This window comes from Saimiri boliviensis, chromosome X (assembly GCF_048565385.1).
Source record: "Saimiri boliviensis isolate mSaiBol1 chromosome X, mSaiBol1.pri, whole genome shotgun sequence".
Lineage (NCBI taxonomy): Eukaryota > Metazoa > Chordata > Mammalia > Primates > Cebidae > Saimiri > Saimiri boliviensis.
The window spans coordinates 102,293,132-102,318,517 of record NC_133470.1 but is presented as its reverse complement, the minus strand read 5'-3'; the positions used below and the strand labels follow the sequence as shown (position 1 = coordinate 102,318,517).

The window sequence follows — 25,386 nt, the reverse complement described above, 5'->3', positions numbered from 1 at the left end:
AGGAGTTTCCTCTTCTAAAAATTAAATAACGTATGGTACCTCACACTTACAGCATGTACACAGGTCATAGCTGAAACAGCTGCCTAAAAGCAGAATGCACGATCACATTGACTTTTTCAGCTCCTAAAAGCTTCTTTGTAGATATTAAACTGCCCTCACTATAAGGCAGTACGAACAAGAACTGGATTCTGAGTCTGGTGACAACACAATAACTAAAACACCATTCACCACATGACAAAACAAACAAATCCAATGACAAAAAGGAACCGGGAAAAGGCAGCAACAGAAACAGTATGTGGCAATCATATACATAAAGCCCCTCTTCCACCATACCTTATGATATACATCCCTTATAGCACAACAATGTACCCCAAGGCACCTAAGGCCTCATAATACCACCCGAAACACTGACAGCTCCATGGACGCTTTTGTACACAGTGGTTTGTGTGCAAATAACTATTCATTCATTTGTAGATGCTCCACACATCTGGTCAAGGCAGGAATTTCTTCTCCTTGATAACACCACCTAGAAATATCAACAATATTTTATATATTCCTTAGGGCAACAGGTTTGAGGAGAAATAAATCAACTGTGGTACCAAAGTCATAAAAACCTGTGGTGACTAATCCAGGCATCCTGTAAGTCCATTTACCTTCTCAGCACTAAAATCAATGCTCACTTCACACACCCCAACAGCAAAGAAGCAATAAGGGTAATGAAAGCGACTATGTGTTTCTTCCCCTCTGTGAGAAATGGCATAAGCAGCTCAAACAGGAAAGGGAAACAAAATAATGTACTTTAAGCTGATGCAGAAAAATAAAAATTTAATATAATCAAAAGCAATTTATATACTATCATGAAATAAAGAGAGAGAGATTTGCAAATATGTAGTCAACAGAGAACAACAACAACAACAAAAAATCTCTCAAGCAAGAGAATTTCTGATCATATCTGTCATATCACTGCTGGGGAAAAGGATCATTCAAGATAACACACATCAGTGCCTTCCTTAAACGTATAGACTCAAAATAGGTGTTCTTTGAGGCACTAAGAAAAAAAAAAATTCCTCTAAGTAATCAAAAATGAGCATTTGAGATTTAGTCACTAAATTCAAAATGAGATCAGCAAAACCAGGTATTAGTAAGGTCACTAGGCTCACAAAATTGAACTTTGGAGGAAAGAGATGCCAAAGAGTACTAATAGCATCAGAATGGGTGAAATCTGTAAAACTTTAATCCTCATTATGGATCAAAGTTCTCTGCGTTCCCCACTGAACATTTTATGTAGGAAACAGCAGTTAAAACGCTGAATCAGAAATGGTTAAGTCACTTGGGTGAGAGATCATCCATCAAGATGAACGAAGAACATGAATTGGAGCATGCTACTGGAGACTCTGCGGTAGCGCTGCCTTTAGCCAGCGGGTCTGAGGATAAGCCACTGCTGCTACTACTGCCATCCAAAATATCTGAACTGAAGACAAAGCAAAAAGAATTATAAGCAAATGCAACTATCAGGGTAAACATAACATGCAACGACACAGTTTCAAGAGCTCACAAATCAGTAGATCACTTGTAAATAATAAAAAAAGCATCAAAGCCACAGCAATGAACTACATAATATACTACATTATAAAGCCACAAAAATGCAAAGTGAGACTCTTCAAGGTCCTGTATCATTTGAGTGTCCCCCCTGGAGGCACCAGACTGTCCAACCTACAATAAACGTTCCTCTTGACATGCCATGGTTTTCGGGAGGGAGTTCCTTCACTTCACTTCAGCTCAAGACATTTCTATCCTTATATTTACCTTTTTACCTTCCCATCAGACTTGGAGCAAGAGGAATGATTATTTATTGAGGTAACCATACTTGGACTATCTGAGGTGTTCGATCAAGTACACTGCCTCATAGTTCCTCTACTCTAAACAAAGTCTTTCGAGTCCCCAAGTGTTTGATCACTTCCCTACTCCCAAAAGGGCCTTCAATCCAAACACATTTTTTAAATTATTTCCCTCTCCCATTCTATGCCGTTTATAATTCCTTACACTGTTTCCTTTCTTTTTGCTTTCAAAACCCAAAGGTCTATTTTTAGAAGATTCCATTTCTTTGATCCCTTCAGTTATTCTCCAGTTAAGCTTCTAAAATGAATACTCTACACTCATGCTCTCAATACCCATAGTCGATTGCCTCTTTAATCCTGACAACTGGCTCTTGTTCCTACCCTTCCAGTAGAACTCCGGATCTGGACATCAAGAACCTCTATACCCAGCCCAGTGATTCCTTCCCTACCCGGCTTATTGTTCCCAGCCATCAACCTGGCCTGCATCATGAATCTGGCTCCATACTTCAGCCGGGAACGGAGAGCCTTTGCAGTCTGGCATCAAGCTGCCTTTCTGGCTTTGACTTCCATCAATCCAATAATAAGCTCTATGGTTTATATTTGCCCTCAATTCATTCACTTATTCTAATATTTACCGAGCACCTGCCAGGTGCAGGAAGCACACTGGATGTTAGAAATACAATGGTTTTGGCCAGGCATGGTGTGGTTCATGCCTGTAATCCCAGCACTTTGGGAGGCTGAGAAGGGTGGATCACCTGAGGTCGGGAGGTCAAGACCAGCCTGACCAACATGGAGAAACCCTGTCTCTACTAAAAATACGAAAAGTTAGCCAGGCATGGTGGCACATGCCTGTAATCCCAGCTACTCAGGAGGCTGAGGTAGGAGAATTGCTTGAACCTAGGAGGCGGAGGTTGCGATGAGCCGAGATCGCACCACTGCACTCTAGCCTGGGCAAGAAAAGCAAAACTCCATTTCAAGAAAAAAAAGAAAGAAAGAAATTCAATGGTGTTTAAGACAGACATGGTCCCAGCCCTCATTGAATTTACAGTATTGTGCAGCAGACAGATATTTAAATAATCATGTTAATAAATATATAATTTGCAATAAAAGTGATAAAGGAAAGGTACAAGGGGCTATGAGAATTTATAAAATGGGTAACCTAATCTAATTCGGGGAATGAGAAAAGTTTCCCCAGAGATATTTGCTGTAATCTGAAGGATGAGTTAAGGTTTGGGAGGAAGCAAAGGTAGTTCTAGGAATCAAAAGCAGGCTATTGTGGCTGGGGTACAGAGAGTGAAGAAAACACAGTGACAAACAAAGCGAGAGAGGTAATGGGCAGCTGCAGAATTTATACAGGCACTTTTTATTTTTGAAAAGGAAAACAGCATCGAATTGGAGAAGGAATTACGAGTCAGGAAATATGGGTTCTAATTTAAGTTTGGTCACTAGCACCTTTGAAAAAGCCCATCCTAGTCTAACATGTTCTCAATCGAAATGTTATGAATCTTTAATAATCATTTTTCTGAATTTCCAAGTTAATGTATTTCCAGTGTTAAAAGTAACCTATGGTACATTTGAAAGTTTCTGGGCCCTATACTACCCTCAATGAAATATATCACCCCCACCCCTTGCTTCTCTACTCTTTCTACTTTTCTTCAAAATGTCATTTCATTCTACTGCTTGTAGATTGTTTTTAGGTGGAGACAGACTACGAATAGGCTTTGGAAAAGTAAACATAAAAATGGAAACAGTGTATTCCACACTACGCCTACTCTATGCTCACTGCTGTCAAATGCATCATTAATAATACCACTTTTAAGTAAGAACTTTGGAAAATTTAGCTGGCTCTGATGTTTTTTCAACCAAATGGCAAAATGGGTCTAAAATATGAATTACTCACACTACTAAAAGAAAGTTGCACAGATAATCCAAGACATTGGAAAATCAAAAGACCTTTCTATTTGCCTTTGGAACATATGTGATCTTTCCTCCTGCAGCTTTTTGCCTAGACTAATATTAAAATGAATTTACTTTCCTAAAGCACATATTGGCTGGGCAGCCGAAGGACATGCTCTATGCTACTTGGCAGGAAGAAATGGGCTTAGATTAAAATTTGGCCACCAAGCAGATAATCTGAATATAAATAAAGAATTCTTTATTCTATCCACCAGACTTACGGTGAGCCCTGGGTTAAGAGATTCCATTTGTAATAAGACCTGCCTACTTCGGTGAATCCTGTATTCATTCAAAAACACAAAACTCATATAGCGAAATTTGACTTCTAACACTACTGATTACCTTAAGAGAAATAAACTAATGGAGGAGCGGGGAAAAAACAAAAACAAAAACAAAAACAAAAAAACCCTGAAAATTTCATTTCAGAATGTCTTCCCTATTATTAAAATATAAATGTATATAATTGTGTTCGTTAACAGAAAATAGCACACTTACATTTAGTCTCCACTGCAACTTAGATTCAGAACTTGGTAAATCTTTAACCAGACATTTTCAGTAAATTAAAATCTAGTTTCCGTTTGAATTAATCTGGCACAATTACTCATGGTCATGGAAGCAGAGACTTCACGTCACAAATCACTCAGTGTTGTTCTATCCATGTCAAGTAAGACTTACATGATTTTTTAACCCACAGAAGCATCACTACACAAACGTAATTTTTACAGCGTCTACTATTAAATCTTCTTCCAGAGCTTCTAAAAGCAGAGGTCTGGTCTAATTTGAGTTTCTCTCTTCTTTCTTTCCCAGCTTAAGCTCTGATGGAAGTGCTAATGAGCCTTACTTAGACTAATGGCTGAAAGCCAGACAATAGTAAAAAAGGATCTAGACAATTCCAATTGGACACAGGAATCCCTGAATCAAAACTGAACGAATTCGTTCCCGCCACTGAATATACATATTGGGGCAATATTTGAACCACACAACCAAAAGCACCTATGACTTAAAGTAGTGTCTTAAACTAAAGATGAAGTATGAGTGACTCATTAAATCAGTCCAATGATAAGGTAATAACAAAAGTAGGATATCCAGTGTGATTCATGCTGTCACCCCATCTGGGTGAGCCACTTTGTGCCTTGTCCAGTCAATAAGCGGGGCTCTATCAGATTAATGACAGGCAGGTAAATACACTAGAAATTAGTGACAGCCCTACCAAGCCTAGCAGAGATTTTGGTATAAGGTATGATGACAGGGCATCCGCACCCGGCTTGCTGTGGGTTAAACGAATATATACGGCATGTTCTCTCGTCTCTACTATCTTGCCTTAAGGCTCACAGTATTATCCTTCTGAATAACCTCTATGTTTTTAAGATCACATATTTAAATATCGGTCTGCAGTCATGCCGAGGACAGGAGTTCTTTTTTTCTTTTTTTAACTTGCTCATTTTTATGGTGGAAGTGGACAGGAGTTTTAAACTATCAGCACAGATGTCTAAGTTGCTCATATCAACATCTCTAAAGTATACTCTGTGTGTGTGTATACATATACTTTAGAGATGAATGTGTATACATACACAGACATACACATTCCTATTAATTTATTAATGACTAAAACTTATTTTTTGTACCTGTCACATGTTCATGATGAAATTCTGACATGACACATATAACATTAAAAATAATGTTAGAGGCCAGGTGCAGTGACTCACACCTGTAATCCCAGCACTTTGGGGGGCCGAGGTGGGCGAATCACCTGACGTCAGGAGTTCAAGGCTAGCCTGACCAACAAAGAGAAACTGCATCTCTACTAAAAATACAAAATTAGCCAGGCATGGTGGCACATGCCTGTAATCCCAGCTACTCAGGATGCTGAGGCAGGAGAGTAGCTTGAACCCGGGAGGTGGAGACTGTGATGAGCTGAGATCACACCATTGCACTCCAGCCTGAGCAACATGTTAGAACCACTAAGACAAATTTAACAAAAAATGTGTTAAAACTATCACATTAACACTGACGCACAGAGTAAGAAAATTCATGAGAGAAGCTTTCCTTTCATGAAAAAGAAACAGACTATCACTTAATTGTCACTGTGCGGCCAGCAGCCCCGAAAACTCCTTTATTTTATATAGTATGCTGCAGATACACACAGTCTCACTCCCAACACAATGAAGAGCAGATTAAGAGCTCCCAACATGCAGAAAGAATCAAAGCACAGACAAAGGTAGACTTCTGAGTTACGCTCAAATTTTGATGTCCATAAGGACTAAATGCAAAGTGACATAATTCCTGCCTTGTGGTTGATAATGTCCTCCAGATTTGGTTGGCAAAGATTTAAGAATTTTCATTTAGTAAAATGAATCAATAAACAAAAAGTATGCCTAACTGGATACAAACTCCAAATGGGTCCACACTCAAATCTCAAATTTAATTTATGCTTCAAAGACGTCAGCTTTTAAAGATTGTAATATATAAACTTTATATAATATATAAACTTTAAAGGCTGTAAAAGCCATCTCTCCTTTTGCTGGGTGGGGCAGAGAATAAACTATAAAGATTTAAATTATAAGATAACATCTACTAATGATCTGATCCTTTTACTGCTCTCTAAAAGGCAGCTGTTTCTGTAGTTTTCTTAAAATAGTGATTAAAACCATCGAATGATAGAGTATCACAAAACTAAGATATTTGGTGTGATTCATGCTATCACCCCATCTGGCTGAACCACTTTGTGCCTTGTTCAGTCAATAAACTCAGTTCTATCAGATTAACAGCAGGCAGGTAAATAAACAAAAAAATTAGCCACAGTCCTATTAAGTCTAGCACAGATTTCTTAGTTTTGTTATCAAGCAGATTGCCACCCGTGGTAGCAGAAACCAGAACACAGCTGGTTCCTATCTCTGTCCCCATTTCTAAAAATAGGAATGTCTGATTCTGATTAATGAAACTGCATTCAAAAGACTGGGTACGGTGGCTCCCACCTCTAATCCCAACAGTTTTGGAGGCGAACGCATGTGGATCACTTGAGCACAAGAGTTCAAGACCAACCTAGCCAACACAGCAAAACTCCGTCTCTACAAACACAAAGATTAGCTGGGTGTGATGCTGTGCACCTGTAGTCCCAGCTACTTGGGAAGGTGAGGTGGGTGGATAGCTTGAGGCCAGGAAGCAGAGGTTGCAGTGAGTTGAGCCACTGCACTCCAGCCTGGGCAATAGAGCAAGACTCCATCTCAAAAAAAAAAAAAAAAAAAAAAATAGAATAAAAAGTTTCCTTCATCACCAGTGTTGATGTTCCCAAGGCTCTCCTAGCCGTTCATGGGTCTACGGAGTAGGGGAGTAGTGACAAGGAAATAGAAGCCTCACAATAGCCACTGCTAGAGATGAAATCATCTCTAGGTTTTGCTGCTCAGAGGAATAAATGTCTGGACAAGGAGAGAAGACCCTTCGTAAATATTTTTTCTCTTTCCTTTCTTATTTGCGTGAACCTGTTTTATGGCATCCTGCACTGTGAGCCAAAGACAATATAAAAATAAGTCACCTTACCCTGTATGTTTGGTTTTTTTTTTGTTTGTTTTTGTTTTTTTTTTCTTTGAGACGGAGTTTCACTCTTGCTACCCAGGCTGGAGTGCAATGGCGCGATCTCGGCTCACCGCAACCTCCGCCTCCTGGGTTCAAGCAATTCTCCTGCCTCAGCCTCCTGAGTAGCTGGGACTACAGGCACGTGCCACCATGCCCAGCTAATTTTTAGTATTTTTAGTAGGGATGGGGTTTCACCATGTTGACCAGGATGGTCTCGATCTGTAGACCTTGTGATCCACCCGCCTCAGCCTCCCAAAGTGCTGGGATTACAGGCTTGAGCCACCGCGCCCGGCCCCCTGTATGTTTTTAGCTTGGTAAAATGCTGCCGTATCTTTTACTTAACTTGGTCACTTGGTTAGTAACTAGGTAAGCAAACCTATTTATAGTCATGTGCCTATATTAAAACACACTTTACCATAAAAGTGATATGCACTTTCCACTAAGGATAGAGTTTCATCCAACAGTCCTCTTGACAAGCTTCAGAAGTTTTCTCTTTGCCATCATCTACATACCTGGAAAGGCACTCTGTACCAAAATTAGCACACTGAAGTAGTAAGGACAGACACAGATGAAAGGAAAAAGAGACCGTGGGCTGAAAATAGCTAGAACAATCTAAAAGGCATCTGTCCCAAGGTTGCAACAGTACTGATCAACAAGACTAATAAACTAGAATAATCTGTGACTTCCTGGTCAACTAGAAGTACAGGTTATTTCACACGGAACAATGAATAAGTGATTCAGGAAGAAGGGATCGTCCATCCTTATACCTTATAAGTGGCTTATACACTTCTTCCATTTAGAGGGTATGATCTTGCTAATTTTAAAGTGAGTGACTTTGTGGGCTTTTTAAAAAGACTGTCAGGCCAGGCGCAGTGGCTCACACCTGGAATCCCAGCACTTTGGGAGGCTGAGGTAGATGGATCACCTGAGTTCAGGAGTTTGAGACCAGCCTGGCCAACACGGCGAAACCCTGTCTCCAATAAAAATACAAAAAAAAAATAGCTTGGCGTGATGGCCCATGACTGTAGTCCCAGCTAATCGGGAGGCTGAGGCAGGAGAATCTCTTGAATCCAAGAGGCTGAGGCTGCAGCGAGCCAAGATCACACCAATGCACTCCACATTGAGCTACAGAGTGAGCCTATCTCAAAACAATAAAAAAACACCTTCATCCATAAAACTCAGGTAACAAAAAAATTATGAGAAGCAGTACACAATTGATTACACAAGTATTAGTGAGTTGATCAGAACATACTCAAAGATTTCAAATTATTACCTGGTCACTGCTACTTATCCCTTCCCCTTCCTTCCAATATGTACATAAGCACTCAAGTGCTCAACTTCAGGTATAGGAAAAGAAGTTCACTTTCTCATGAAAACGCTGAAGGCCCTTAAGTTAAAGATCTAAACAAGGATGAGTATGATTTTAAAAACTTGTGTGTGACTAGACCGTAGATTTTGTTATTATAAAAATCAAACCTTAGCATTGTGATGAAATATCTCATAATTTTCAAAAAGATAACAATAGATAATGCTAATCAGAGAATGTCATGCTTGCGAGAACCTTGATATGCTCTAAGTCTAAAGGACCTGATACAAAATGCAGGCAGAGCAGCTACAATCAGTACACATTACCCACAGCCACCCAGAGACTCTTTCTCACACCAGCCAGCAGTTGACACTTTGCTACACATTGGCAACTAATGACAGGCTGACCTAGCAGGAGCTCAGAAGGAAAGCAAAGGTGTCAGAAAGACATACACATTTCCAAATGAAGTACTCTTGACTTTTGAGTGATCTGTTTTTTCACATTATCCTCCATAGAGATTTCCCCTTCATGGGAGCATGGATAAGAAGTTGAAAACATTTTAAATTATCCCAATATGCTTTCAATGTGACTCTTTTAAAATGGATCATGCTCTAATATCCTTTTCATTTTACTTCATTCGTTTACCATGAACTGAGATCAGACAGTTGCGCGGCCTCCGGAGACAGCATATTGGTAGTGCCTTGAAAGAGTCTCTTGGGCTGACTTTCCGTCTCCATTTCACCTAAAACGGAAAAAGATGCTGCTGCTATAAAACAATTTTACAAATACAGGTGTGGTGCTAAAATGGGATGATCTTTGTTTAACCAAAGCTCAGAATACTTCTTCAAACCATTGCTTAAAAGCGATTTTCCCATGTGCTTTATATGAAAGAAACACGTTGCCACATAAACTCAACTAAAAGCTCAGCAGCCCTAAAAAAAGGTCACTCATTATCCACAGCGTGCTACGTACATACTCACATTAATAGGAAAGCAGAACACTGACTGCATCAGGCAAAACGAAGCAAGGCTAACCACAGCAGAGATCCAGAATTCCCAAACAGCTGCAACTCACAGTGAATATTTTATGCTAGATGGTTAGCAAGGCCTTTTTATATATTTTGATATCTGAACATTTCCTGAGATGCTGTCAAATTGGTTAAAAAATGTGTAATCCGATAAGTAGTGTATAAGTAAAAAACTGCTTTCACACTATTTAGTGAAAATGAAGATTAAAAAGGTAAGTCTGAAAACACATCTGTAATCAAAAGCAAATCTTACTCAATTCACAAAACTGGTATTGTACCGACCATCTCAATCCTACAGATTTTCTCGGAATTGCTAATAGAAAAACTTTGCACCAACAGGGATAATGCTTAACATTTTGCTACCAGAGTACGAAGAGTAAAACCCTAAGTTAGAATAAGCTCCTTTAAAAACAGGCTCTGATTTCATTTCAAACATGCACATTCCTTGGTTCTGAAGCTCTTCATCTGACCTTGAAAACGGAACGTTCAAAACAATTTAATTCATGAGCCTGTCTATACTCCAGTAGAAAATTAGTAACTTCGAACTTAAAAGTATACAAGATTCTTAGAATGAAAAAAGATCAAGCAAGGACAAACGCAACATTCACTTTGTCCATGTTATCAGTTAATTCATATTATCTTTCCTCTGGAACGATTCTGAAAAATGCTGAAAATCGGGAGAAGTTGGTTTTTTCGACCCTCTAAAATGCAGCTTTTAAAAGCTGCTGCTGGGCTTTTGAGTTCACCTCGCTAGCAAAAGACTAAAGCCCTTTTGAGCAAAGAATTCCTCCATCTGGTGGTGTATTTCGGAATAGCTGTAAAACTAAACCACCATACTAATTCCTTCAACTTCCTGCAACAAATTTTAAGTTAATAATAATAACAACAATAATAGCTTTATTTCCAACTGTTATTTTCACTTACTAGCTACTGAGAACATTCCCAGGTTTACAAATAACTCCCTACAAGATTAAGGGAAGACTGTTTATAACATAAAACTTACAGACTAAATACAAATACTGTCACCATATCAGTAACTATTTTCCAGAGCACACCATCTTTAATTTTAAGTTGTCTGAAATATAGCACTGCTGGAATCTGTGTACGATCCTATGACTGGAAAGTTTTGAAAGAGACAAATACCTGTTCCCCTAACAGAAAAGTTAGTCTCTTTATTGGCCCTGAAGGTGATCTGCATAAAGAAATCACTTGCTGAATTGCTTTTAAAAGTTATTCTTGGCCACACCTGTAATCCCAGCACTTAGGGAGGCCGAGGCAGGCAGATCACCTGAAGTCAGGAGTTCGAGACCATCCTGGCCAACATGGCAAAACCCCATCTCTACCAGAACTACAAAAATTAGCCAGGCGTGGTGGTGCACACCTGTAATTCCAGCTATTCGAAAGGCTGAGGCAGGAGAAATGTTTGAACCCGGGAGGCAGAGGTTGCAGTGAGCCAAGATCACACCACTGCACTCCAGCCTGGGTGACAGAGCAAAACTCCATCTCAATTTGCAAAGAAAAAAAAAAAAAAAAAAACAAGTTATTGTTATTAGCTGGGTGCAGTGGCTCACACCTGTAATCCCAATACTTTGGGAGGCCGAGGCAGGAGTTCGAGACCAGCTCTGCCAACATGGCAAAACCCTGTCTCTACTAAAAATACAAAAATTAGCCAGGCATGGTAGCTCACTCCTATAATCCCAGGTACTTAGGAGGCTGAGGCAGGAGAATCGCTTGAACCTGGGGGGCAGAGGTTGCAGTAGCTGAGATCCCACCACTGCAATCCAGCCTGGGTGACAGAGTGAGACCCTGCCTCAAAAAAAAAAAAAAAAAAAAAGTTATTGTGAAGACTCTTTTTAACAACACCTGACAGTTCGAAATCATATAGTCACATCCCCAGCAATGATGAGTAAACCCTGTGTTGCTGGCCGGGCAGGGGCTCACACCTATAATCCCAGCACTGTGGGAGGCCAAGATGGGTGGATCACATGAGATCAGGAGTTCAAGACCAGACTGGCCAACATGGTGAAATCCAGTCGGTACTAAAAATATAAAAAAATTAGCCAGGTGTGGTGTGGGGACGGGCGCCTGTTATTCCAGCTACTCGGTAGGCTGAGGCAGGAGAATTGTTTGAACCAGAGAAGTAGAGGTTGCAGTGAGACAAGATCACACCACTGCACTCCAGTCTGGGTAAAAGTGAATCTCCAAAATAAAAAACAAAACAAAAGCAAAAACCTGTGTTGCTTTTTTTTTTTTTTTTTTTTTTTTTTTTTTGAGACAGGGTCTCACTCTGTGGCCCAGGCTGTGATCTTGGCTCACTGCAACGTCTGCTTCCCGGGCTCAAGCAATTCTCCAGCCCCAGCCTCCTAAGTAGCTGTGACTAAAGGCGTAAGCCACCAACGCCTGGTTAATTTTTGTATTTTTTGTAGAGATGGGGTTTTGCCATGTCTCAACTCCTGAGCTCAATGCAATTCTCCCGCCTCGGCCTCCTGAAGTGCTGTGATTACAGACCTGTATTGCCTTTTTAAGAACAGATGCCATCAGTACCCTTTATAAGCATCTACCACTAGTGTTGATTAATGCTAAACTAAACTATTTGAGTCTACTGCTTTGTGGTTCAAAATAAGGTAACTGAGAGCATCCTGTTATATAAAAAATACTCTATAGAATTGAATATAAGGCAGTTCTTGCTTTGATGAGGCATAATTTGAAGAGAGGGTAAACCTCACCTTGTATTTCAGTATACAGAACATTACGGATATGTTTGCTATGGCATTAGCATATATTTCTGCAGTTGATAAACTATGCATCTCTTTCATATTCGGATCACTGAGTCAATTTTTGAATATATAATGATAATATGAATATATGAATAAAACTTATGAAGTATAAGAAAATATAAATATATCAAATAACTCATTTACAAAATTAAGAATCAGTAGAGCAAATATTTGGAAGAATTCCCTAGAACACAAGAGAGCAATGCTGTTAGCTCATTTCAGACAGGAGTTCTAGTTGTTAATTCAAGCTTGGCTAGGTTTAAGACCAGAAGCACAATGCATATCTTTTTTTCTTTTTCCCCCTCAGCTTTACTGAGATATAAATGACAAATAAAATTATATATTTAAGGTATACAATGTGATGACTCGACGTACGTACATACTGTGAAATGATGATTACAGTCAAGTTTTTTTGTTGTTTTTTTTGTTGTTGTTGTTGTTTTTTGAGACAGAGTCTCACTCTGTCACCCAGACTGGAATGCAGTGGCACAATCTTGGCTCACTGTAACCCACGCCTCCGGGTTCAAGCAATTCTACTGCCTCAGCCTCCGGAGTAGCTGGAACTATAGGCATGCACAACCACACCTGGCTAATTTTTGTATTTTTAGTAGAGATGGGGTTTCGCCACGTTGGCCAGGCTGGTCTCAAACTCCTGATGTGAGGTGATTCACCCTCCTCGGCCTCCCAAAGTACTGGGATTACTACAGGTATGAGTCACCGAACCTGGCCCACAGTCAAGCTTTTTTTTTTGAGATGGAGTCTTGCTCCGTCACCCAGGCTGGTGTGCAGTGGCATGATCTCGGCTCACTGCAACCTCCGCCTCCCAGGTTCAAGCAATTCTCCTACCTCAGCCTCCCAAGTAGCTAGGACTACAGGCGCATGCCACCATGCCCGGCTAATATTTGTATTTTTAGTAGAGACGGGGTTTCACCATGTTAGCCAGGATAATCTCGATCTCCTGACTTCATGATCCACCCGCCTCAGCCTCCCAAAGTGCTGGGATTACAGGCATGAGCCACTGCCCCCGGCCCACAGTCAAGGTTTTAGCATATCTTTTGCTTCTCCTAGTTAACCTTTTGTATGTATGTGGTAAAAACACTTAAGATCTGCCTTCTTACCAAATATCAAGTATATCATACAATAGCATTAACTATCGTCACCATGCTGCTACATACCTTTTCTTTTAAGAGGACCAAGAGCACTGGGTCTAATGCACTTGACTGGACTCTGACTTCTCCTGCTTTGCAGAAAAAACAAACAGGATAATGTGAAGTACATCCAAGATGCAAGATAAAACAGCAGTCCAACCCAACAAGAACACAAATAACATGGACAATAAACTGTATAAATAAAATTACTGAAATGGAAAATTCTTGTGGAATTGAGTAACTGAAATGCCAGTATGTGATTTGACCCAGCATATAGCAACCTGGAATAATACGGCATTTTAAGTCATTTAAATTATTCTATATGACAAAATACCCTTTGAAGAAAAAAGATGCTTTATTTAAAAAGTAATTTGGGGCCGAGCGTGGTGGCTCATGCCTGTAATCCTAGAACTTCAGGAGGCCAAGGCAGGTGGATCATCTGAGGTCAGGAGTTTGAGACCAGCCTGACCAACATGATGAAACCCCATCTCTACTAAAAATACAAAATTAACGGGACCTGATGGCACATGCCTGTAATCTCAGCTACTCGGGAGGCTGAGGCAGGAGAATCACTTGAACTTGGGAGGTTGCAGTGAGCCAAGATCACGCCATAGCACTTCAGCCTGGACAAAAGGAGCAAAACTCGGTCTCAAAAAAAAAAAAAAAAAAGTAATTTGGATTTGACTGTGAACTTTAACATTTTTCCTTATTCTTAAAAAGGCTGTATAATTGTGGGTGGGTAGGGGGTGGGTGGGTAGGGGGTGGGTGGGTGGGTGGGTGGGTGGGTGGGTGGGTAGGGGGTGGGTGGGTTGGTGGGTGGGTGCGTGCGTGTGTGTGTGTGTGTGTGTGTGTTTCCCCTCTAAATATAAATCAGCATTAAATCCCTTCCAGAAAACTCTGGTAATTTGTTAATGGTAGATTACAGGCAGTGGTATATGGGTGTTCACTGTGAAATTCTTTCAATTTTGATGTCTGAAAATTTCAGCATGAAATATTGGGAAAAAAGATAATTTTTTTTTTTTTTTTTTTAATTTTCAGACAGAGTTTTTGCTCTGTTGCCCAGGCTGGAGTGCAATGGTGTGATCTCAGCTATGCAACCTCCCTCTGCCTCCTGGGTTCAAGCAATTCTCCTGCCTCAGGCTACCTAGTAGCTGGGATTACAGGCATGTGCCTCCACACCTGGCTAATTTTTGTATTTTTAGTAGAGATGGGGTTTCACCATGTTGGCCAGGCTGGTCTCAAAATATTGACCTCAAGTGATCCACTAGCCTCAGCCTTCCAAAGTGCTAGGATTACAGGGGTGAGCCACCGTGCCTGGCCACAAAAAGCTAACCTGAGAGATAAATGTAATGAGTGGCACTTCAGCCACATTTAAAATTCAAGTTTGCTTACCTTGAAAATCGTCTTGAACTGGGAACTGGACTTGATGGCAATCCACTGCTGCTCACAAACATCTGTAAGGATGGGGAAAAGCATTGCTAGAAAAAAATATTCAATATTTAAATAGTTCTAGCACTCCTGTTTTCTTTTTTTTTTCAGAGACAAGAGTCTCTCTTTTGCTTAAGCTGGAGTACAGTGATGAGATCACAGCTCACTGCAGCCTCGAACTCCTGGGCTCAAGCCATCTTCCTGCCCTACCCTTTTGATTAAGTAGGACTACAGGTGTGCGCCACCATGCCCAACTAATTGTTTGTATCTATTTTTTGGTTTTTGTAGAGATGGAGTCTTGCCATGTTGCCCAGGCTGCTCTCGATCTCCTGAGCTCAAGTGATCCTCCCACCTTGGCCTCCCAAAAGAGTTGGGATTACAAGTACAAGCCACCATACCAGGGACCCAGTCATTATCAAAAGGTTCTTTTCTAAAGGACAGAAACGATATCCCTAGAATTGCTTAGCTGTCTGTGTGTCTCATAACTAAATTGTGTGTGTATGTATATGTGTGTATATATATATATATATATATATATACACACACATATATTCCTCTAAATTACAGCCATAGATTTTCCTTCAAAGCATTGGATACTTTAAAAGCGGGCTGAAGATACAGGTGAGGGGAAGGAAGGCAGCAAACCACACTGCCATGTGTGTACCTATGCAACAATCTTGCATGTTCTTCACATGTACCCCCAAACCTAAAATGCAATAAAAAAAAAAAAGCGGGTTGATTTGTGTGTGTTTTAGAGTAAACAGCTCAGTATGTGAAAGAGACTTAGTATCTTGTCAATTATCCTACCTTTCCAAATCCCCTGGTGGGCGAAGGTGCTGGAGAAACTGGAGTGAAGTCAATTCTCTTAGGAGAATATAATTTCTCCTGCTTGTCAAAATCACTATCACTCTGTAAACATAAAGTGTCATCTCCTCATAATAAATTCAGCACATCACAGCTCTTATTTACTACTATAACACACCCAGATTTTCCAAGGAAAAAGGTATACACTCTAATATTCAGCTGGAAAAGCAGAGATCAAAAAACAAGTATCAATTTGGAAGTAGAAGGGGGCAGAAGTGTACGAAAAACATTAATGAAGCCAGTGAGCAACATAAAAGTTTCTAGAAAAGGAAAACCAAACAGCCGTGAGCAAACTTTACCAGGCTCAAGCTCTCATCCCAAGATTGGCTTATCTGCATTGCCGATTGCATTTCCCTAAAATAAACAAAGGGAAGGGCCATCAGTGTTTACAAACAAGACACTTATTAGCAGAGGCCCTGCTCTTGTGAAGAACTAACCTTTCATGTGCAGTTTCTCTGTTCATCATATCCAGGCCTTCTTCCTGCAAAGACAAACATGTGCTAAAAAGGCAGGATCGCTGACCAAATATTAACTCCTCCACACACTGTAATTTTAATCCACATAGTTCTCTGCTTCAAATAAAATACAAAGACTTTTCTACCTCATTTGACATAGTCACAGGACAGCAGAACATTCATGCCACTTGTATATTTTATCTGCATGCTCCAGAAGATTTATAATGTCTCCAACTAACCAGACTTGCATCCTAACTCATTTTAATATCTAAATCTTCAAAATAAAAATGTAAAACTCAAGAAACGTCCGATCTGAGCTAGTAAGTAAAATTTACCCTTTTGATCTGATGCAATCTGCTACTAGTAATACGATTAGGTGAGGATGACAGCAACTGCAAAGAAAAAGTAAACATTTACTATTTTCTGAATCACAAAGCAGCAGTCTGCTGTCAGTACTGGTGTACAACCTCTTCCTAGGTAAGTTTTCCTATTCTTCTTCGAAATTCAGCTCTTTAGATCACTGAACATTAATGCACTAGAGGCAGTACATTCAGTCTTCAAAAAGTACACCAGGTGTCCAACCTCAAAGCACCATCTGTTGCTAGACAGACACTGACATCAGCACTTTTCCCAAATGAATGTGAAGCTACGTAAATTTAGAGAAATAAAGACTTTGGGCCTTAGAAACATCCCTTACCCCACTTATCTAAAAGAAAGAACTATATGAGAAGGGAAAGAAAAAAAAAAACCACCAATGCTATTAATTTTTATTACCAATGCAGCAATGGGCAAGACAGGCTAATAAGTCTAGTATGTAGTATTTTGTCTATGATGGATGTTTTTCAAAAACACTTTAAAACTGCAATGAGGAGATTTGGCTTACATGATCCAAATCCGTTCTAAAACCTGATCACATGCTATCACTACAAACCTTACTAGTTAAAAAACAACAATCTGGAAAGATGAGGTCTCTCTTTAAAATAACTGATACTTTCCCTTAGATCACGGTTTTTTTTGTAACACAAAGCAGAAAAGATTTGGGGGCCAAATTATGTTCCTTCACAACAATTACAAGCTGGTCACAAACTGCAAGACACAATTTATATCAACGGGTCTTAGAGAATTCTATCGGTCACAATATTAACAACTACTATTTATTCTATAATGAAATGCAAATGAATTTGTAATATTATAAAACCAAATAACAATTATCCTGTTTAAGAGGCCCTATACTTAAAATTTTTTTGAATACTAATGTAGTGAGCAGTATAAAATGGTGATAAAATGCTCTAAGTTTCTTTAGGCAAAGGCTAATTCAGGTAAAATTTGTAAATTATCCACTAAAATATGACTACCACAAAAGATAATCATTCATCACCCACCCGTTTTAGTTTTTCCTCTATCAGGCTTTGAAAAGGGAAAATCTTTAGCAGTAAAATCCATTTTCAAGTAGTTTTTCTACAATGGAAATAATACATGTTTACTGGTGAACTTTTTTTTTTCTTTAAAGACGGAGTCTTGCTCTTTTGCCAGGCTGGAGTGCCACGGCGCAATTGCAATCTCGGTTCACTGCAACCTCCACCTCCTGAGTTCAAGCAATCCCCCTGCCTCAGCCTCCCGAGTCGCTGGGACTGCAGGCATGTGCCACTACGGCTGCTAATTTTTTGTATTTTAGTAGAGAGGGGTTTTCACCATGTTGGCCAGGATGGTCTTGATCTCTTGACTTCGCGATCCACCCGCCTCACCTCCCAAAGAACTGGGATTACAGCTGTGAGCCACCTCGTCCGGCCACAAGAACAGTATTTAATGGAGTTGCGGCTGAAGCACCATGACTAAAAACTGACAAGAAATGAGGAGACAAGGAAATAGAGGCAGTGGAGTGCAGGTTATGCTCTGAAAGAGCTTGGAAAAAGGAACAGGGAAGGAGAGACCTACGAAAAAGAAAATGGTTTGTTTTCCCCCATCAGATGTGTGAGTCTGGAGAAAGTGGAAAGAAGAGAGTCTGTGAAAAATAGGGAAGATACAAGACAGAGAGGAGATGACGGACCGAGCAAAGCAACAGGAGAGTCAAAAGCATATGTAGTTGGAGAAGAGAATTTGAGAGGATTGGTAGTTTGAAAAAAAGAAGATGAATTCTTTGGGACATATTGGATTTACGGTACCCCTGGCCCCATGATATTAGGGAGAAATGCCGTATGTGAAGGTAAAGGTATTTCAAGGCAAAGAAAGCTGACATTTACACAAGATGGGTGTCTGTCTTCTTTGTGAAGTAAGAAGGGTTATCTGCTCAACGTACAAAGTGGTGACACTAGAAGCTGATAAAATCTTTAAAAAAAAAAAATTGAGACTATTGCTTTGAAGAATATCATGGGGCCAGAGGCACCTAAAATCCAATATGTCCCAAAGAATTCATCTTCTTCCTCCTGAACCTACCAATTCTCTCAATTTCTCTACTTCTTCTAAAGGCAGCACCAATTCCCTGTTCACCAACATACAAAATTTCCATCACTTGGAATCTTCCTTGTCCTAGTCCTTATATCTAATCAGCTGATGAGCCATGAAGATCCTATATCTGCATATCCAGTCCACTTCATCTGTCAACACCTTACTCATCACAGGTTACTACGGGACACAGATAAGCATGTTAAGATTTATAGTGCACACTGTGATAGAGTGTAAACAGTATCATTAATATTATGATAGTTGTGGAAGCCTGCCCTGAGGAGATATAAGGATTAAATTGAGTTTTGAGAGACCAAAAAGCTAGAAAGGAGAGGGGCAGGAATGAAAAGATTCATCGGGATCCACAAAGAGCAGTGAGTCACCATGGCCCTTTCAGAAAACTAGGTATTTCAGTGAGAGATCAACGTGGACTACGGTTGATAAAAATCTTCTCATCTTACAAAAGACGTAAGTGAAGTGCAGAAAGGCAAATTCACTTTCCCTTCTTTGCTATGCTACTGTTATCAGGAGCATGGCTGTATAACATGTATAAAAATTTTTCATATATCCAGCAAAAATAAGCAGTATTTTCCAGTATCCTAAGAGAAGGAGGTGAAGTGAATCAAACCTCCAGATAGCAAACATTTCCCCCATAAGTATTTTTAGCCGTTTCAGTTGGAAATCTTTCTAAAATATGTTCTATTGTTCCCTTTCTTCAACAAATTCTACCTATCAGAATGGCACTGGGAGATCTCTATTCTAATCCTAGTTCTGCCGTTTACTAATTGTGTGATTCTAAGCGAGTCACTTACATCGTCCTGAGTTTTAGCTGCTGCTGCTTTTAATTGGGAAAAATATCTTTGCCCTCCCTATTTCATAGGGGTTGTTATGACAATTAAATGTGTGAAAGTACTTTGTAATATGTAAAATATAAGTGTAGGTATTACTAGAATTTATGAATAAGTTAATGACCCAGGTATCCTTAAGAACATTATTATATGATTCTACACCAGTGACATGCTTGCGGTGTACTAACAGGCTCTTAGCCTTTATAGTAATTAGCCACAAACTAATTTTTTAAAAACCTGTGTTTTTCCATGTTTCCCTCTCCTCCCTTGCTAGCAGCTATTAGTATACTTTTAACCAAAATGCATCTCTTCTAATTTGCTGCTTCGCACACACTATTGGATTGGAAGCTTATTATAATTGTGCATACATTTTAGATGATTCAGAGGTCAGAGGCTCTCCTATAAATAAACCGATGAACCTCTGTGCACAGACTATGGAAATCTAGTTCTGCCATTTAGGGATCTGTCTTCTTGTATCTCAGATGCCTTCCAGAGAATTGAAGCTGCTGGATAAGTGAGGTCTACATGTGAACTGCTACTATATATATACAAAAAAACAAAAACCTCGTCATAATTTCTCCCAATGCGACCAACTAATACAGCCATCCCTGGCAGCTCTGGCTAGAGATCAGTCACAATCAATAACTCTTCAGAGAATATAAATATGAGCATTTTTAAAGGCGTCTTCATTTCGGAAAACCGGCATTGTTTAACAGGTTAAGTGTCAGCCACACACACTCTGCTGCCTTTCAAGTGATTTGTGTATCCTAGGACAAATGAAGACCACTGTTCTCAGCTATAATTAGGAGTTAATCCTGACTTACCTCACAAGCATGATGCAAATAGTGACAAATAACAATGCACCATTTTAAAAAAATACAAGATCCCACGGCAAAGAAAAATGTTTAACCATGTATCCTTTTTGTACCAAAGCTGAAGGGCCACAGCATATGCAGTAAACAAGGTAGGTAAAAATCAATCTTTTCTTTCCTAAACAGTTGTGTATAGCACATCATTTTAAGAAAGAACTACATTTCTAAGTATTTTCCTCAATCTAAATCACATTAGATACTTACTTCTATACTTACCAAGCTGTGACTGCTCATAATCGTTGTACTATTCCTCCGAGTTCTCGTGTAAGGTTGAAAAACCTGTGAAAGATCACTGAAAAAGAAAAACAAAATTAGTAATATATTCTAAGGGAAGATCTCTTTCAAATAGATTAGCATCAGTTCTCTAGTTAACAACGAAATCTTCCATGTCTCCTCGTTTCATACAGAGAATGAACTCCTCACCGTCCTCTCTGCAGAGCTTCCCAAGTGGTATGCTGTGGATTACAGGTTTACAGAGATACTGATCTCAGTGGTCGGGGGGCAGCTGGGAGAGGTGGTGCAGGCGGAGCTCCAGACTGGTTGACTCTAGCTGCTTCTGATCAGAGCTACACCCCCAAACCGGTTACCACCAGACCTGAGCAGCCTCATCTGTTTACCCTAGAGGACCAACGAGTTCTGTTTTCTGTGTATGCCATGACACGAAAACAGGTGAGGAGCACTGTTCTACAATACGAGGTGGATCAAGACATCGCCCCCTCTCACCTAAATGTGCGCCTTACCTTTGAACCCTGCTGTTCGACTGAATAAACATACCTGAGCTCATTGCCCCTTCTGCCTCAAATGCTGTCCCTCCTGCCACCATCTAATAAAATCCTTCCATATCCATCTTGAATGCCATGCCCTCCAGTGAAGACATGGCACAAACCTCTCTTCATTCCACAAACGAAATGCAATCACTCCCCTCTTTGAACCCAAAAAGTACACTGGGAGATGAGATGCTTCTTGAGACACCGATTTTGTCTCTTAATAAAGAGAAATGTACATATGTCTTAAACCCATTGCTACAGAGGTGTTTTATTCATCTTTGTATAATATCCCTGCAGTGCCTAGCCGAGGGCGATGCCCACAATAAGGATGAGAGTTCAAGAAGGATTTTCAGAACTGAACTGCAGTGGGCTTCCAGAGCCCACTGAGATCACCTATTTCAGCTCTCTTGATTTTCAAATGAGAAAACAGACTCAGAAAGGTTAAATGACTCATTCGTGATCATAGCTAGTCAGTGAAAACTGGGACCAGGCCTGGTATCCTCGCTCCTTCTTGTGTCACATCATGCTATGTTTTCAGTGATTACTTAAATCATGATTCAAAAAACAGCATGTTTTTGCTACAATAGTCTTAAGTGCAGGTCAATGGAATTGCTGAAGTCCCTAGCAATTGCTTGCTTACCAGATTTCAAAAGACAACCAGAAAAAGACCAGTTTATTGTTATAGTAACAAAATAAATGCAGGGCCAAGGACAGCAACAGAAAAGCAAAAAGTCACTCCTACATTCCCTCAGTTTCAAAATTATATTTCATAAATGAAAAACTCAACGTTTTTTCCCCGAAATATGGATGTTGTAATCAGTTCAACAGCAAGGATTATCTCGTTCTTTGCTTTCACTGTGCTTGATTAATATGTTTTTGGCTAATTATACTCTCATCTCCTTTTTTGGATTAATGCCATTTCTACAGGGTCTCGAAAATTGGCTTTCTACCTAAGATGAATCGTCTACTGACAAAAGTGAAATACAATAGGCTCGGGAGGTGAGCCAACCTAACCTTCACTATTACAAGATGCTACCTTAAAATAGACCCTCGGTGATTTATTCATATGAAAACACAAGACCCTACCACTGAAATTCAAGAGTTGATTCTCTTCATTGTTTTCTAAAAGCTGTCTTTTTACTGACCCTAAGCTACAGACCACCCTCTCTTTTTTTTAATTCACTGCAATGCATTTCAGGCAGTTTTAGAACCTGAAAACATCAGGACAAATCCAAATCGCGTACTATGATGTGAACATACCACTTAATTACAATTTATTAGATAAACTGTGATTTATTAAAGTAAACCTCTGTTAATGCCAGGATTCCTAAACTAAGCTTAGAAATAGCAGCTCTGAGAAACAGGTGTCAAGTTGCACGTCCAGTTCCAGGGGCTTCGGTCTGACATTCCCTGGTGTAAGTTAGTCAAGGCAAGCAACCTGTCAGAAGAGCCAGAAGCTTTCTGCAGTTCCTTTTGACAGTGGGACAACACGGCCCCAGGTAGAGGGGGACCGTTTCCTCCACAATGCCCAAAGTTGGAGGTCAAACTTTCACTCCACCCTGGGACCCATCACCGTCAAGCAAACAAATCGCCACCCCCTCAGGTTGAAGAGCCCAAATGAGCGCAAACGTGCACTTCAGGGAAGGAAGATTGCTTGCACGAGGGCAAGGAGCCCCTGAACCCTGTATTCCATCCTCCCCAACCCTGCTCACCTGAGTCCATGGATTAGGGGAGCACTGCTGGATCTCCTCAGGGTTCCCCCATCAGCTGTGTTAGGCTCAAAGTCCAGCTCCATTTTCTCCTGAGCCATGTCAGACTTGCAGGCAGGCACAGCGGGCAGTGCTCAGCTCCTGGTGCTTAGCTATGGACTCCCAAGACTCTCACTGCAGGACTGAGCTGCTGGGGACTGGCAGCTGGGGGCGGGGGCTAAGGGGCGGAGGCTTGGGGCGGGGGCGGGGGCTGGGGGCGGAGAAAAGTAGGAGAGGAGGAGGAGGAGGAGGGAAGGAGGATGCTGATGAGGAAGGGAGGATGATGGTGAGGCAGGGGAGGAGGACGGAGAGGTAGTGGTGGAAGGCGACAGAATGAAGGAAAAGGATGGAGGAAAGAGGAGGATGGAGGGGAAACAAGGATGGAGGGAGGAAAGAAGAGGGAGGGAAAAGATAGATGGAAAAGCAGCAGGACAGAGAGGATAAGAGGAGAAGGGCAGAGGGGGGGAAAGGGAAGGGAAGGGGGTGAGGCAAAGGAAGGGGGCGGGGGACGGAAGGGAAGGAAGAGGGCAGAGGGGAGGGAGGAGGGCAGAGGGAAGGGGAAAGAGGAGCGCAGGGGCAGGAGGAGGAGGTCCGGGGAAAAGGAGAGGGGAAGGAGAAGGACAGAGGGAGAGGAGGTGGGGGAGGAAGCTAGGCAGCGGCGGAACTCATGCTGCTCTTTCCGGCTGAGGACCACAAGCGGGGCCCGGCTACAGATGCTGCGGCTGCCCGGGCAGCGCTAGCACCGAGGACCTGACATTCGGGTGGGACCCGGCCAGGCGGCCTTGGCGGCTCCAGCTCCCCATTCTCGGGGACCCGGTCCAGCCCCCCATGCTCCCGGACCCTGTCCCGGAGGCTCCTCAGCCCTGGGGTCGATGCTTCTCCCCTCCCTGCCCCCCTCCCGCCTCGAGGACAGGTTGGGGGTTCGGCCTCTCAGCCGCCGCCGCGGTGCCTCCTCTTCCTGTCTCGGGTTCTAATGGCCTGGGGGAACTAGTTGGGGCTAAGACCGAAATCTACAACCTGCAGTATTTTCCGCCTCCCACGCTTCAGAAGCGGGAACCTCCGCGGGGCCAGTTCTTCCGCGTCCGGGCACCCATCGGGTCCTGCGCACGCGTCCAGCGGCCACTCCAATGGGCCCGCGGGCACGGAGCGTGCGTGGGAGCCCCGCCTCGAAATCCGCCTCCAAAGGGGAGGAGCGTTTCCAGGGGGCCCGTCGTCTTCCTCGATGGCATTGGCCTGGGGACCCTGGCGCCCAATTTTAAAAAGAACCAATAGTTTGGAAAAGCTGGAGCATCAGCTTTCAGGAAGACTTTGGGCCAATATTCATGGGAAATACAGAAAAACATGGGGTTTCCACGTTATTTCACTCCCAGTGTGTACGCTCCGACCTCTGTTATCCCCATTCATGCCCTAAATCCCTCGATTTTGTCAGTCTGTGTCTGGAGAGGCTGATTTCTTTTTCATATCATCCATTTGGATGCACTAGACAAAAGAGAAGTGGGAAAACAAAAGCAATGGATAAAAATAAAGCGAGCGTCATGAGATTTCGTATAGCTAATGAGAAACTCAGCTCCATTTTGCAAGCACCTTTAGCGTCAACAAAACTGGGAAAAGTCCTCCTGAAAAACAGGTACCAAGCAGAACCAAATGTTTTTTCTTACTAGGAGTGACAGAATCCCTGACAATCATGACCCAGAGTGTCAGATTTGGATTTCTTTTCTTTTCTTTCTCTTTTCTTCTTTTTTTGAGACAGAAGCTGGCTCTGTCACTCAGGCTGGAGGGCAGTGGCGCGATCTCAGCTCACTGCAACCTCCACGCCCCGGCCCGGGTTCAAGTGATTCTCCTGCCTCAGCCTCCTGAGTAACTGGGATAACCGGTGCCCGCCACCCGCCACCACGCCTGGCTAATTTTTTGTATTTTTAGTAGAGACGGGGTTTTCCCATGTTGGCTGGGCTTGGTCTCCAACTCCTGACCTCAGGTGATCTGCCCGCCTCGGCCTCCCAAAGTGCTGGGACTACACGTGTGAGCCACTGCGCCCAGACGAGATTTCGATTTTGTATTTCACAAACACCTACACAGCACTTGTTATGTGCTAGGCACTATTCTAAGAGTTTTAGAAATATTAACTCTGTCCAGGGTGTGACTGGCCAGTGGTGCAGGCGCTAAAGAAATATACCAAGACAGTCATAGATAATGAAAGGCAGATTTATTAGAGAAGATATGAAAATGCATTGCAAGGATGCAATGGGCAGCACTGCAATGGAGGAGCTGTCTGCAAAGAGGCAGGGGCTGGAGGGAAGTTTTATAGGGTCATGTTGGAGGGAGGGAGGTGCAGAAACA

The 25,386-nt window shown here is 41.5% G+C and overlaps 1 protein-coding gene and 1 non-coding gene across 13 annotated transcripts; both read right to left on the bottom strand.

The window, feature by feature from the left end:
• Positions 1-122: 122 nt before the first annotated feature.
• Positions 123-24,167, bottom strand: PABIR2 (PABIR family member 2). Of its 12 annotated transcripts, none has more exons than XM_074392253.1 (10): positions 23,014-24,167; positions 20,739-20,826; positions 16,708-16,764; positions 16,355-16,398; positions 16,217-16,271; positions 15,861-15,962; positions 15,018-15,079; positions 13,653-13,717; positions 9,319-9,415; positions 123-1,471 (listed from the first exon to the last, which is right to left on the bottom strand). In XM_074392253.1, the coding sequence occupies exons 1-10, from the start codon at positions 23,109-23,111 to the stop codon at positions 1,327-1,329; spliced, it is 813 nt and encodes a 270-aa protein (XP_074248354.1). In that variant the 5' UTR covers positions 23,112-24,167; the 3' UTR covers positions 123-1,326. The 12 variants fall into 12 exon arrangements, with proteins under 12 accessions (XP_074248354.1, XP_074248356.1, XP_074248355.1 ...); XM_074392255.1 differs by having other exon boundaries at positions 123-526; XM_074392254.1 differs by having other exon boundaries at positions 13,653-13,714.
• LOC120361970 (small nucleolar RNA U109) lies at positions 5,844-5,989 on the bottom strand. The gene has a single exon (XR_005577994.1). It is a non-coding gene; the product is annotated as a small nucleolar RNA U109 (small nucleolar RNA).
• Positions 24,168-25,386: the final 1,219 nt, after the last annotated feature.